Source organism: Canis aureus, chromosome 24 (genome assembly GCF_053574225.1).
Source record: "Canis aureus isolate CA01 chromosome 24, VMU_Caureus_v.1.0, whole genome shotgun sequence".
Classification (NCBI taxonomy): Eukaryota; Metazoa; Chordata; class Mammalia; order Carnivora; family Canidae; genus Canis; species Canis aureus.
In genome coordinates this window covers 31,143,306-31,158,313 of record NC_135634.1, presented here as the reverse complement: position 1 = coordinate 31,158,313, position 15,008 = coordinate 31,143,306, and the positions used below count along the sequence as shown (strand labels likewise).

The following is a 15,008-nucleotide window of genomic DNA, read 5'->3' as shown; positions in this document are numbered from 1 at the left end:
CTAAGGCAGAAACAAGTTCATCAGCTAGAGAAAGAGAAACATCTTCCCCTGCTTCCTGGTATTTGCTGTGGGACGCTTCTCAGTCCTTAGAGTCTCATTTCTTTCCCATCAGTGCTATGAACTGAACTGATGTGGTAATTAGGCAAATCACAGGATTTTGAAATCAAATTCTTTTGAACTTGGATGGTAGCCATCTTGTCAGTTACCCATTTATTGCCTGTCATCTCTGAGTGTACCTTCAATATATGTTTTTTTTTTTAAAAGCATGTGCAATACTAAGCTTTCTCAGTGAAGAGCACCAGTGAATAGAAAACCATGCCATGGTACAATTTTTACAAAGCCACCATTGTGCCCCTCTCCATCCATACTGAGTATATAGGACTAGACTGCAGAAGCTCCATATTATCCTCCCCAGAAAAACCAGATCCTTCTACTAATGCCCTTGCTGGAAGAAAGTTCCAGCTGGCATATCTGTTGCTTCAAGTTGTTCATTCCATACCCAAATCTCAGCCCAGAAGGTTAACTCGCAGAGCCCACGTCATATATCAGCATTAAGGAAGCCCAGGAAGCATGGTATTTATGGAGTCTAGCTTGAGAAAGCAGAACTCAAAATGTGAGAACTATGAAAGTAGAGAAGAGATCTTCGAAGGACATCGTGCATCTCTGAATGACAGATGTCCACTGTAGAATTTTTCAAATGTAGGACAAAGTTGTAGATGTTTGGTAGTCAAAAAAAAAAAAAAACAAAAACAAAAAAAAAACAAGAAAAATGACAAGTAGTCATCACAAATATTTCTAATGTCATTCTCATGGCCCCAGAAGCAACTAGCAATTCCTCGAACTCATCATTCCACTACAATGGGAGCTTCTTAGTCCCGATTTTTGTCTGTTTTATTTACCAACAAATCCCAAGTGCCCAGAAAGTGCTGAATACAACATCTATTAATTAAAGAAATTCATTTGCTGCACCTACGAAAGACAAAGCTTCAGATGGAATGTGGGTTTAGAAAACTGCCAGAGATAACTTTAACTTTGCTTGATTCAAACACCTACAGCAGGAGAGGCAATAGGGTTACATAGAGTTTTAAAATAGCATTGGAAAACCAAGGTCTAGCAGGTTCTGGGAAAGGGTGGCAGTGGCAGGAAATCCAAAACAAAACTTGATGAATTTACTGTGAGTTCACTGTAAACTTAGTGATTGACATGAGGTATAATTTCTGAATCTGTGTTACTACATTAGCCATATTTTTATGATTCCATGCTATTACCTCAAACATATTTTATGGATATTAAAATTAGCAGACATACAGGGTGGGATTTATATTTCAAAAAGATCCCCCTTTCCATAGCCCAGTTGAGTGAGCTCTTAACCTTCCTCTACCTTGGTTTTGCAGAAAACCTAGGGGAAGTGTGACCCATGAGAAACAGAAAAGCACAGCAAAATGCAATTGAGACCTCTAAACCTTGCCTAGGCAGTTCAGTAAGGAAGTTCTGTAACTCATAATGTATTATAAAATATTCCAGACTAGATCAATTTACTAGCGTACCACCTCTGAATAAAGAAAGGTCTGTCATAGTTTCACAGTTTCCTCTTAACTGGCAATGATTCCCATTTTAAAATGGAGTCTCATGTTCTGTGTTTCTTACTTTCCTTCCCAAAGGGGGTATTTACAAAATCCAATTCTGTCCACGTGTCCTTCTTTGCTTTGCTATGTTTACAAACATATGCATATATGTATTCCTAAATGGTACCACACCAGTCAAACAGCAGAAATCACTCTAGGTAATTTAAATAGAAAGATATTTAATACAGGATATTAGGAACTGACAAAACCTTTGAAAGCAGTGGAGAAGTGAACTCTGGGGTGAGCCTTTAAGAAAGACTCCCCAAACTCACCACTGAACTAGAAGCTATTACCTCTGCCCTAATCAACCTGACAGCACTGGGACTGAGTTCAAGAACACACGGCTTAGCCGGGACCCAGGGATCCAGAAGCAGCTCCAAGTTCTTTGGGCTAAGTAACTGAATGAATGGGGGTGCCATTGAGTAAGACCAGGAATGTGCTGGGGGAAACAGGCTTGAGAGGTGGGATGCAGCAAGAGTTCTGTTTTGGTCATGATAAATTTGAAATACCTGTTGAATATTCAAGATGAAATATTGAGTAAGAGGTTAGATATGCAAGTTTGGAGACCGAAGGAAAATCTAAGTTGGAGAATTAATTTAAGAGAGTTCATACCCTACAAGTCATGTTGCAATTTTATTTCATTATTTTTTTTAAAAGCTCAGTTTTGCTTTTGAGATCACCAGTTCCTTGAGAGACTGCTGTAGTCACTTTACCTTTCTCTCTAGGTCTTCAAACCTGGGGCAATCTAGCTTTTATCTCCAAAACCTCTAAGAGTGTTCTGAAAGAGGTTGTCCCGTGTCATCCAAGTCCAAAATCAAATGGCTTTTTTTTTCCCTTTCTCCCTGCTAAATTTGCCATTGTTGACTCTGCAATTCCTGCTTTCTATTTTGCTTTGTGGGAGTGGATCTCAGCACCAATAACAGCCTCAGGCAGGTCCCAAAAGAGGTTATGAGGCAAGAGGAGTAAACATGGTCATATTTCACCAGAGCAAAACACCCAAAGTAGACTCATTTTTCTTCTTCACCAGACTGATGATTTGTAGGTACAAAGATTGTTGTAAATCAATGCCTCTTGATTTTAGTAAGGTATCTGATGATCTTTCACAACATTCTTCTAGCTAAATGGAGGAAAATAGCTTGGGTAAATTCACAGACGACACACTCAACAGAGAGGTCTTTAGTGTGTGTCTTGAAGCGTGCTCCTGGCAAGCTATGACACAAGGTCCAAAGGATGTTTTAATTCACAGAGCTAGGGGCACCTGAGTGACTCAGGGGTTGAGCGTCTGTCCGCCTTTGGCTCACAACATGATCTGGGGGTCCTGGGATGGAGTCCCACATCGGGCTTCCCACAGGGAGCCTGATTCTCCCTCTGCCTATGTCTCTGCCTCTGTCTCTGTGTCTCTAATGAAAAAATAAACAAAATTTTTAAAAAATTCACAGAGCTATAGTACAAAGGCGTGAAGAGTGCAACAACCCGTAGGCAAGTACACCTCAGACACTCCTAAGCAAAGTCCAGAAACAAAGGAGCCAATAATATGGAATTTGATTTCAAACAAAGCTGGAACATTTTCAGGCAGCATTAGTACAAGTAGAATGTACAGAGGAGTAATAAGTACTCCCAATTTTTCCTTCTAAGCCTCCTTCCAACAAGAGATCAGAATAAATGTATTCTGAGTTGGCGGACGGTATCTGGAGCGTATTTTATTCTTGAAACACATTCTGCCTTGACAGATAACGTGTGTGAGGAGGGGAGCGAGCTCAGCATAGGGAGGGCTCTGTAAATATATGCATCAAAAGGAGGGGCAACAAAACTATTAGCTCAGTGGCTATGCCAACCCAATCAACAGAATCCAGAATGCCAACCGAAACAAGTATCACAGGATCCAGATACAGAATGAAACTTTTGGCAACACACACACACACACACACACACGCATGCTTCAAAGGGTCTGTGGCCTCTGGCTCTTTTTCAGACTTTCTTTTTCTGAGGCCTGCGCAGGCTGGTGAAAGTCTGGCAAATTCGCTGGAAGTGGTCAGCGGTCCAGGTTTCTGCGCCTGGAAGGGGTGGAGATAGAATCCAGGCTTCCGGGCGCTGGACCAGGATAGGGGGCGGGGACTAGGCCGGGGGGCGGGGACTAGGCCGGGGGGCGCGGGGCGGGGGCGGGGCCGGGGCCGGGGGCGGGGCCGGGAGGGGCCCGGGCGGACCAGTGCGGTGGAGGCTCGGCGGCAGGGCTCGGGCTGCGGCTCCGGGGCCGTCATGGCGCTGCGGGCGGCCGTGTTCGACCTGGACGGGGTCCTGGCGCTGCCCTCGGTGGTCGGCGCCCTGCGCCGCACCGAGGCGGAGCTGGCGCTGCCCAGGTAAGGGCGAAGCTGCCTCCCGGGGCTCCCGGGGCTGTGGGGCGGGCCCTGCAAAGGTGGAGGCAATTTCCCGGGTACGCGAGTGGACCCCATCGTCTTTCTAAATGTCAAGGAATTAGATCTCTCGAAAGACTCCAAAATTGCTCTCTATCCTGGATTCCACTGCTGTCCCCGCGCTCTGTGTAAGGGGAATGGCTCTCTCTCTCTCTCTCTTTTAAGATTTTATTTATGAGAGACAGAGAGAGGGGCAGAGACCCAGGCAGAGGGAGAAGCAGGCTCCATGCAGGGAGCCCGACGTGGGACTCGATCACTGGGTCTCCAGGATCACACCTGGGGCTGCAGGTGGCGCTCAGCCGCTGGGCCACCCGGGCTTTGCGGGAATGGGCCTTAAAGACGCGCTGAAGTTGAGAGGGAAAAAAAAAAAAAAAAAAGTTCTGTAATAGGCAACTAGAGAAACAGCCCCAGAGCCTCACCACTGGGAAATAAACTAGGAAGCATCACCGGTAAACCAGTAAACAGGATGTTCAGAAGGAGAGTTCAGTAACATGAGAAAAGACCTGTTATGATCATTGAAAAAAAAAAAAAATCCCCACCAGAACGTACAACAATGTAATTGAAACATAGTTTCAATTATAGGGGCAGGGGCGCGTGGGGGGGTGGGGGCGGGGGTAGCTACATGCAGAAAACTGTGTCGAAGAAATACCCCAGAAGGTGTTTGGAATTATTAATCCCAGGTGAGATTATGAATGATTTTCTTCATTTTTCTACTTTTTGCGTTTTCTGGGTTTATCTACTTATGAATATATATTTCTCCTCTACTCAGAAGGAAGACAAGCATATTTGTTTAAAAAGTTAAAAAGGGGGCGCCTGGGTGGCTCAATCATTTAAGCATCTGCCTTTGGCTCAGGTCATGATCTCAGGGTCCTGGGATCCAACACCCCATCGGGGTCCCTGTTAAGAGGGGAGTCTGCTTCTCCCTCTCTGCCTCTCCTCCCATTTGTGCACACCTGTGAACACACACTCTCTCTCCCTCAAATAAATAAGTAAATAATATTTTAAAAAATTAAGAAAGATAGGTCACCCTGGCAATACCCGAGGAAGACTAAATTCTAAACTACTGGCAAGAATAAGGAGCAGGGTGGAAGCTTTGAGAGTACTGCTTTGTTTCATGGCAAATTCATGCTCAGAAGACTGTTTCTCTTGGCAGCTATTTCTTTAATCCATGTTCACTGCAGGTATTTCACAAACCAGTAGCATACAGGATAATGTCCTTTCATTACACCAATAAAGAAACAATATACTCCCAAACAATGATAGATTAATCCCGTTATTGTTCTGGTCAAGGGGCTCTGAAAGAAAGTCCAAACTTTGTACTTGAGAGAGATGGCTTAACCAATTGAGAGCTGCCCTCCAGCTTGGCTGTTGCAAAAGTAGAAGTCCCCTGTTGCCAGAGCATGTTGCTAGGGAACGATGGCACCAGCATTAGTGAGCAAGAGGACTTTATTCCCCAGCTGATGGCTGCTCTAAAGAGTAAAGAGTTGCCTTTGCCCAGGCAAAAGCTAATTCCCCCAAGGGCTTTGGAGGGCTGTTTAGATGAACCCAGTCCCCTGGCCCAGACCAAACACTCCTGGATAGTCCTCACAAACTCTTGGTAATGCTGCTTTATGTTTTAATTGATAGACACCCAGGGAGGCCATCAGCAATTGAGCCACTGAGTTCTTATCAAGAGCAACGGAACAGATAACCAGATGTTGACACGCTCTTCCAGCTTACCTCACTCTCCCAGCAAAACAGCTTTACTTCTCACAACAACTTCATGGTTTTTAGTCTTTGTCATGAACCAACAAGTGGATCTGAAATCATATCAGAGCAATACAAAATATGCCCCATTCTGGAATTCTGGTGATACCAAAGACCAGCAAGGCTTTCTAACCTGTTATACTATATACATTATATATTATAAAAGGCTTGGGTCTGCAAAGATGACAAGCCCAAAGGATTCTCAGAATCTAGAGCCACCCTTACTTTTACAGATACAGAAACTGAAGCCGAGCAGGGAATTAACTTGATTGCATAATAATTAGTCATTAGTCACAGGCAGCTATGGAACCTAGTTTTTCTGACTCCTAGTCTAGGACTCTTTCCTCTCTGGTTCATCCTGACTTCCCACCTCCCTCAGTTATCTTTCTGGGAAAGATATCAGTCTGTAGGGGGTAACTAAGTACATCAATAAGTATATCAATAGTAAATTGATACCAATATATCAACAGCAATAGTAAGTGTATCAATAATTATTTATTGTCAATAAATACAAAGTGCACACAAGGCCCACAGTCAGAATAATCACATCCTAGGTAATTAGGATTTGAAAGCAGTATTAAAAATGGAGGACCACTCTCAATCGAGACTTGTCCAACTCAGATCATTTGCAGGAGGAAAAGCTGAAGAAGGATTAGTGAGCTTTTTTAGAAGCCCTTTAACCATAGTGTTGTTTTACTTCCTTTTGACTCATAAATTTGATTTTACATAAATACATAAAAAGAGCTTACTCTTGTAAGCTGTGAGGTGTATTTGTGCATGTGACCTCATCAATGTAGAGGTGAAGGTGACTTGTGAGAAAAAGTCATAAATATTACAGGTTTGCAAGTGTGGGGTATTTAAATGAGCAATGGTCTCTCAGTCAGACCCAGATTAAAAATCTTAGCTCTAACACTTACTCCTGGGTAACCTCAGTTAATCTGTTTTAGTCTGAGCCAACTCCTCTGAAACCTGAGTATTAGTCTTAAGATAGGAAAATGCCTTCCCTTAGACATTTTTGTGAGGGTTAAATTAGGTAACACATTAGGATGGGCAGCTGTATTCCAACACATTTCTTTCTTTATAAAAGTCTTGTGCACATGCAAGGTGATGCATTGGGCATACTCTGTTTATCTAGTGTTGCACAGACTCACACCCTCCCTCCATGACCATGATTTGAATTGTTCCCAGCAGCCATAAAATGGGTCATAGCAAAGCTAGCTGATACCAGGAGGTCAGAGTCCATGGTCTTGACCTTGTTAGCCTATGGAGTCTGTGAACCAACCATGGAGGTGTTGGTTCAGAAGGTGAGCCTGAAGGGCCTGCCGTGCATGGGGCATTTTCAGCATGCTTGGCATCTGGTATGTGAATTCAGGCATCCACTGATAGCCAGAGTATAAGATGAAGGCAGTGTCTTAAAATGAACAAAGTTCTTAGGTAGTTCAAAGAAGGGACAGATTAGGTCTGAGCAGAGAACCAGAAACGCCTTAATGGAGGCAGAGCCTGAGAAGATTGATAAGGGGTTGATGGAAAGAGATATGAAGAGAGAACATTCCAGGTGAAGGAAGCAGCATGAGCAAAGGCTGGGGGCAGAAAGCATGGAATGCACACTGGAGTATTGCATAGTCCAGTGGGGCCAGAGAGGAGGGGAGTCATGAGAGAGAAGTGGGAGGAGTTGCTTATCATCTTTATCTGTCCCACTACTATGAGTAGTCACACCTTTCCCTAGAAATTTCCATAGAAATACCAATCACTATGATTAAGAGAGATACCCCAGACCCTCCTAGAAATGTTACTGACTTTTGAAACTCATCTGGTTCTGAGGCTTCAGATAAGGGATTGTTGGGTGGAGAGGTTACTTAAAAACAAGATCTTTCAAATAAGTAAGTAAATAGATAGATAGATCCATCCATCCATCCAACTGATGGCAAAGGTGTGGCAAGGCCATTGCTATTACTGGGACGTTGAGGAAGGCTACAGTAGTAAGAATATATCTTTTTACATTTTGTGCAAAATCAGTAATTGTTACCTGTGAGAGGGTTAGTCGAATGGAAGATAGTTGACTATTTTCAGAAATAAAACTCCCAGATTAGAGATATTTGTTGTCTAACTTGGGAATGGTAAATACTTCAACTGGTTTGCTCATTCGAGTCCATTGTAAATATTTGCCTGAGGCACTGTATTAAGAAGGATTGCACATCTGTGTAGTGGAATCGGATGTGGTGATGGATTATCAACATCAGCTGGGGGTGTGGGAGAGCAGAGGTGTTTGTGCATGCCACTTATGTACCATATTTTATCCGTCTGATTTCACCCAGCTGGCCATGTGAGGGTAGCTGATCCGCTCCTGGGGGTGGGAAATTACCAAGAAAGTGGAATGGAAACTTTTATTTTGTAATGTGAGAGGGTAATTAGCTGGTCTCTCTGTGTGTCTGCTACTCCTTGGGTCTGTGTATAAGGGATAAATATGAGCTGAGAGGTATTAGATGGCTAGGGCTGCCATAACCAAGTACCATGCACTGGGTGGCTTCAGTGGTAGTTCCAGAGGTCAGAAGTCCAAGATCAAGGTGGTGGCAGGGTTGATTTCTCCTGAGGCCTCTCTTCTTGGATTGTAGATTGCCATCTTCTCCCTGTGTCCTTACATGGTCTTCTCTCTGTTCAGGCCTATGTCTTGATTTCTTCCCTGGGACACCACTCATCAGATAGGGCCCACGTTAATGACCTCATTTTCATTTAATCACATCTTTAAAGGCAAATACAGTCACATTCTGAAGTACTGGGGATTAAGACTTCGACACATGAATTGGAGGTGAGGAGAGGCACAATTTGCCTCATAACATGAGAAAACTGTTTAAAAATTAAACAAGGTCAAAATGAAATAGAAACTATATGCTCAGAATCAAAATCAGAAAAAAATCTTTCATTCCCTTTGAATATGTACTGATAAAGCAGTCCTTTGGAGCACTGCCTTGTGCAAACAAGCTGAAGATGGAAAAGGATCCATATCATAGTCTTGATTTTGTACCTTAAGTGGCAAAGCCAGAAGTCCTGCCACTTGGAAAGTGTCTGCTAGGTGGTGCCCCATGAGCTGCTTCACCTGCCAGCATACTCATCATTTAAATTATGGTCTCATAATTTAATAATTTGTTAGATGGCTCTTTCAGGCTAAGATCCCAACTCGAACTTTGCCTTTCCCCATCCATAGCAGAATGCCTTTCTAATCAGAGTTTGTGGATAGAAATAGTGTCTGTCCCCTACATGCTGCTGTGATGAAGTCATCTGAATATACATGCTGTTGTTTCTTTGTGTCTTCCAGAGGCTTTCTGAATGAAGCTTCCCAGACAGGGGGCCCAGATGGCTCCAGTGCCCACCTTATGAGGGGAGAGATCACATTTTCTCAGGTAAGGTGACATTTCACAGACCCCCTCAAGAACGCTCTGAGCCCACATGACCATCTCCCATACTGACTAGAAGCTCTCTGAGGGCAGACCCATGTTTGTTTCACCCACTTATCCCATATAGTATTTACTTCATAAGACTGGGATGGAGGCTCAGAGACACACAGAGAGATATTTAAGACTGGTTTATTGTCTCTATGGGCCAACCAGCAGGACACACCCCATGACTGGAAAAATTTCCAGCCCCTTGAAGACCTATGCCAGGGAATTACAGCAGCCAGAGTAGTTTTTTTTTTTTTTCTTCTTAAATTGTGGTAAAATACACAATACAAAATCTACCATCTTGATCATTATGAAGTATGTAATTTTGTAATGTAAAGCATATTCGCATTGTGAAACCATTACCATCATCCCTCTCCAGAACTCTTTTCATCTGGCAAAACTGAAATTCTATACCCTTTAAACAAAAACTCCCCATCCTTCTTTTCCTCCAGCCACTGGTGACCACTACACTACTGAATTTCCTATCTATGTATGTGGCTACTATAGCCACATCATATAAGTAGAATCATGCAATATTTGTCCTTTTGTGCCAGGCTTATTTCACTTAGCATAATGTCTTCAAAGTTCATCCATGCTGTGGCATTTGAAAGGATTTCTTTCCTTTTTAAGGATGAATAGTTTTCCAGTATATGGATAGACCACATTTTATCTGTTCATCTGTTTTTTTTTAAATATTTTATTTATTTATTCATGAGAGACACAGAGAGAGAGAGAGAGGCAGAGGGAGAAGCAGGCTTCATGCAGGGAGCCTGATGTGGGACTTGATCCGGGATTTCCAGGATCACTCCCTGGGTCGAAAGCAAGCGCTAAACCGCTGAGCCACCCAGGGATCCCCATATCCATTCATCTGTTGATGGATACTCAGCTTGCTTCTACCTTTCAATTATTGTGAATAATACTGCTGTGAACATGGGTGTACTAATACCTGCTTGACACATTGCTTTCAATTCCCCTGGGTATAGACCCAGAAGTGGGATTACTGGATTATAGGGTAGTTCTGTTTTTAAATTTTTAAAAAAGATTTTATTTATTTATTCACAGCAGACGCACAGAGAAAGAGAGAGGCAGAGACACAGGCAGAGGGAGAAGCAGGCTCCATGCAGAAGCCTGACGTGGGACTCAATCCTGAGTCTCCAGGATCATACCCCGGGCTGAAGGCAGCACTAAACTGCTGGGCCACCGGGGCTGCCCTGTTTTTAAATTTTTAAGGAAACTCCATACTGTTTTCCAGAGTGGCTGTACCAGTTTGCATCCCCCTGAGCAGTGCACAAGATTTCTAGTTTGTCCACATCCTTGCCAATCCTCGTTAGTCTTTGTTTGGGGTTGTTTTTGCTTATTTGTTGTTTGTTTTGTTATTGTTATTGATAATTGTCATCCTTAGAGTAGCTGTTTTCAGACAAGGGCAATTGTGGAGAGGAGTTTTTTTTTTTTTTTTTTGAGTTTTTTATTAATAACTAAGTCATTTATTATTAATCATTCCAAGGTCAGAGAGCAGGATTTGAATCACAGCTCCCATTTACAGACTGTGTTGCCCCATCAAGTTACTCAAACCCCCAAAGACTCAGTCTTACCATCTGTAAAATGAGAGTGATCTATTGTCTACTTTGTGGGTTGTTAGGAAGCTGGGAAAGTGCCTCACACAGTGCCTGGCACAGAGTAAGTGCTCAATAAATAGCAGTTACCATTGTGACTACAATCTCAGTTGGTTTTTAACAAAGTAATCAGGATCTGAAACCACTTGGATTCTCTGTCAGTGTGTGGAGGAAGAAAGGCTATTGAGAATCTATTCTATAAGCACACAGAGAACATGGTCTATATTTTAACACTTTTTATGAATTACAGCCACCTATCAGTCTGTCAGAAAACTTAGGGCTGGGACTCCTGGGTGGCTCAGTGGTTGAGCATCTGCCTTTGGCTCAGGTCATGATCCCAGGGTCCAGGGATCGAGTCCCACATCAGGTTCCCCACAAGGAGTCTGCTTCTCCCTCTGCCTATATCTCTGCCTCTCTCTGTCTCTCGTGAATAAATAAATAAAATCTTAAAGAAAAGAAAAGAAAAGAAAAGAAAAGAAAAGAAAAGAAAAGAAAAGAAAAGAAAAGAAAAGGCCTACTTAGGGCCTACTGCAGTAGGAAGTAAAAACCATCTTTTCTGTGAAGGCACCTCTCTCTCTCTCCCTCTCTCTCTCTCTCTCTCTCACACACACACACACACACACACACACACACACACACACACACACCGGAGTGGCCCCTGGTGAATGAAAACTAATGATACTGTTGAAAAGAAATGTTAAATCAATAAGAAATCTGCAGTTAATATTATTGGAAGAGAAGGAAAGAGGGAAGTGCAATGTGGTTTCAACTAACATAGGAATTATAGATTGAATTTCTAGTAATTACTGTGAAAAAACTGCACCTATTCTGACTTCTTTTGTCTTTGTGTAGCTTCTAGAAAACTTGAATGGTTAGCAGATGAGGCTTGAAAAAGCAAATTGCAGTTGACCCTTGAACAACATGCATTTGAACTGCATGATACCTATACATGGATTTTTTTGTTTGTTTGTTTGTTTGTTTGTTTTTATACGTGGATTTTTAAAAAAATAAATAACAAGTGCATTTTCTCTCCCTTATGATTTTCTTAGTAACATTTTCTTTTCTCTAGCTTACTTTATTATGAGGATACAGTATATTATACATTTAACATACAAAATATCTGTTAATCAACTATGTTATTGGTAAGGCTTCTGGTCAACAGTAGGTTCTTAGTAATTAAGCTTTTAGGGAGTCAAAATTTATATGTGAGTTTTCAACTATGCAGGGGGTTCACATCTTCAACCCCCACGTTATTCAAGGGTCAACGATATACTATGACAAAGGCTATGGCTACTTAGGTTTAATTTGTCTTTTTAAAAATCGTATCTTAGAAATCAGTGCCATCTTTTAATTTTTCATTTGTGTATATAGGGCACCTGGGTGGCTCAGTCAGTTAAGCATCTGACTATAAAAATTTTTTTTCACTTGTGAATACAATACAAACAGAAAAATACACAAAGTATACAGCTTAATGAATTTTCACACAAATTGAGTGCACCCATGTCACCGGCACCCAGATCAAGAGATAAAACATGATCAGCACTGTAGGCACCCCACTTCACACCCCTTCTAACACTACCCTTTGGAAGGTAACTAACCATCCTGACTTCCAACCTTAGAGATCACTTTTACCTATTTTTTACTTTATGTAAATGGAACCTAACAGATGAATCTTTTGAATCTGGCATCTTTTCCTCAACATTGTATTTGTAAAAGTCATAGATGTTGTTGTGTGCAGTCATAGATGGTTTTATTCTCATTGCTGCATGATATTCCATTGTATGAAGATACTCCGATCTATTTATCCATTTTTTTTTCCACCCTGAGATGGAAGGGAATTGGGAGATTTTGAGCAGTGAAGTGACTTTATGTATATGTATTTGCAGGAAGGAAAAGGTTTATTTGAGAGGCAGCCAAACACGGAGATGGGAAGGCAAGCAAGCCTCAAATCCACCTCCTGACTGATATTTTTAAAACCTCATTCTTCTACTGCATAAATAGTCCAAAAGGGCAAGGATCATTATAGATTAATTAAGGAAGCTATTGGAAGATCCAGGTGACAGATGGTGGTAGCTTAGACTAAAGTAATATTGGTGGGAGTGGTTAAAAAGTGGTCCAAGTCTGAAATATTTTGACAGTAGATTCAACATGGTTTCTTTAAAGATTGAGTGTGAATGAAGGATAACAAACATTTCTGGCCAGAATCAGTGGACAGTATCAGTTGCTGTTCACTGCTATGGGGCTCGGAAATCAGATGCCAAACTTGGGATTTTTAAAATTTGAAATGCTTATTGATCCCCAATACAGTATAGAATAGGTAGCTGGGTATACAAACCCAGAGCTGAAAGATGTCCAGACTGAATACACACACAGCATATAAATGGCATTTTTAATGCCATTGGACTCAGTGTGATCACTGAAAAAAGGGAGTATAAATGGGAGAATCCAGAGTCCTGGGTACCCTAATTTTAAAGGTCAGGTTGATGAGGATGACTCAGGACTGAGGAATGGAGAATGAATCTCCACCCATAAGAGAAAAATCAGGGGGGTGTGGAGTCCTGAAAGCCAAGAAGTTATCAAATTTCAGATGAAGATGAAGTGGTCATCTGTGTCAATGCAACTGATGAGTCAGGCAAAACAAAAGCTGATGAGTACCCATTAGGTACAGCAGCACAACATGGATGGTCATTGATAACCTTGATAACCTTGAAAGGAGAAGTTTCTGTGGAATGTGGAGGTAAAAGCCTAATCAGAGTATGTTCAAGAAAGAATTGGAGCATAGGCTTGAAGACTACGTGAAGTTTTGATGCAAAGTGAGGCAGAAAAATGGGGCAGTAAAAGGAGGAGATAAAGTCAACAAAGAGGTTTTCATTATGATAACCACATGCTTGCATGCTGATGGCAGTGATCCAGTAGGGAGGGAGATGGCTGATAAAGGAATAAGGAAGGGAGACCCACTGGTGCCACATTATTCAAGGGTCAACTATATTCTATGACAAAGGGTACTTAGGTTCAATTTGTCTTTTCAAAAATCATATCTTAGAAATCAATGTCATCTTTTAATTTTTCATTTGTGTATATAGGGCACCTGGGTGCCTCAGTCAGTTAAGCATCCGACTCTAAAAAAAAGAGAAAGAGATGGAATCTAATTGGAAGAGTTGAGCTTGGATTAGAATAATGTACCATTATCTCTGGCAACTGAAGGGAAGATGGAGCTCTTGGCCACAGATGCTAGTTGATGGCTATTTGTGATGGTGGGAACTTGCTGGAAGATTTTTATTATTTTTATGGAAAGGTGAATACTTTCATTATTTTACCAATTTCATTAATGGTTTTAGTCTATTCATGTTTTATATTTTATCTTGCATCAGTTTTGGCATTTGTATCTCGTTTTTCCTTTTTATCTTTTGGCCCCCTTCATCACATTTCTCCCACCCTGTCCCCCACCATCTGCCTCTGGCAACCATGTTCTCTGTATCTCTGAGTTTGGCTTTTTTTTGTAGTTTGTTTTTGTTTCTGTTTTTAGTTTAGTTTCCATATACAAACGAGATCATACAGTATTTGACAGACTTTCTCTGTCAGACTTATTTCACTTAGCATAATGCCCTCAGTGTTCAGCCAGATTGTCACAAATGGCAGGATTTTGTTCTTTTTTGTGGCTGAATAACATTCCGTTATATACCACATTTTCTTTATCCATTCATTCATCCGTTGTTGGGCATCTAGGTTGTTTCTGTATCTTGGCTATTATAAAAAATGCTATAGTGAACATGGGAGTGCAAATATCTTTTCGAGTTAGTGTCTTTGTTTTCTTTGGATAAATACTGGAGTGGAATTGCTGGATCATAGGGTAATTCTATTTTTAATTTTTTGAGGAACCTCCATACTGTTTTGCACAGCGACTGCACCAGTTTGCATTCCATGATGTTCCCTTTTCTCTACCCAACATTTGTTATTTCTTGTCTTTTTGATAATAGCCATTCTAATTGGTGTGAGGTGATAGCTCACTGTGGTTTTGATTTGCATTTCTCTGATGATTAGTCATGTTGAGCATCTTGTCATGTACCTGTTGGCCATCTCTATGTCTTCTTTGGAAAAAATGTCTTTTCAGATCTCCCATACACTTTATAATCAGGTTGTTTGCTTTTTTTTTTTTTTTCCTGTTGGGTTGTATGA

The 15,008-nt window shown here is 41.6% G+C and overlaps 1 protein-coding gene across 1 annotated transcript in view; it reads left to right on the top strand.

Moving 5' to 3' along the window:
- Positions 1-3,821: 3,821 nt before the first annotated feature.
- EPHX2 (epoxide hydrolase 2) overlaps positions 3,822-15,008 on the top strand; it is a 62,203-nt gene continuing 51,016 nt past the window's right edge. Inside the window, exons 1-2 of the mRNA XM_077868752.1 lie at positions 3,822-3,982; positions 9,096-9,180. Of these exons, the coding sequence (XP_077724878.1) occupies positions 3,882-3,982; positions 9,096-9,180 (186 nt within the window). The 5' untranslated portion in view covers positions 3,822-3,881. The remainder of the gene's footprint in view (positions 3,983-9,095; positions 9,181-15,008) is intronic.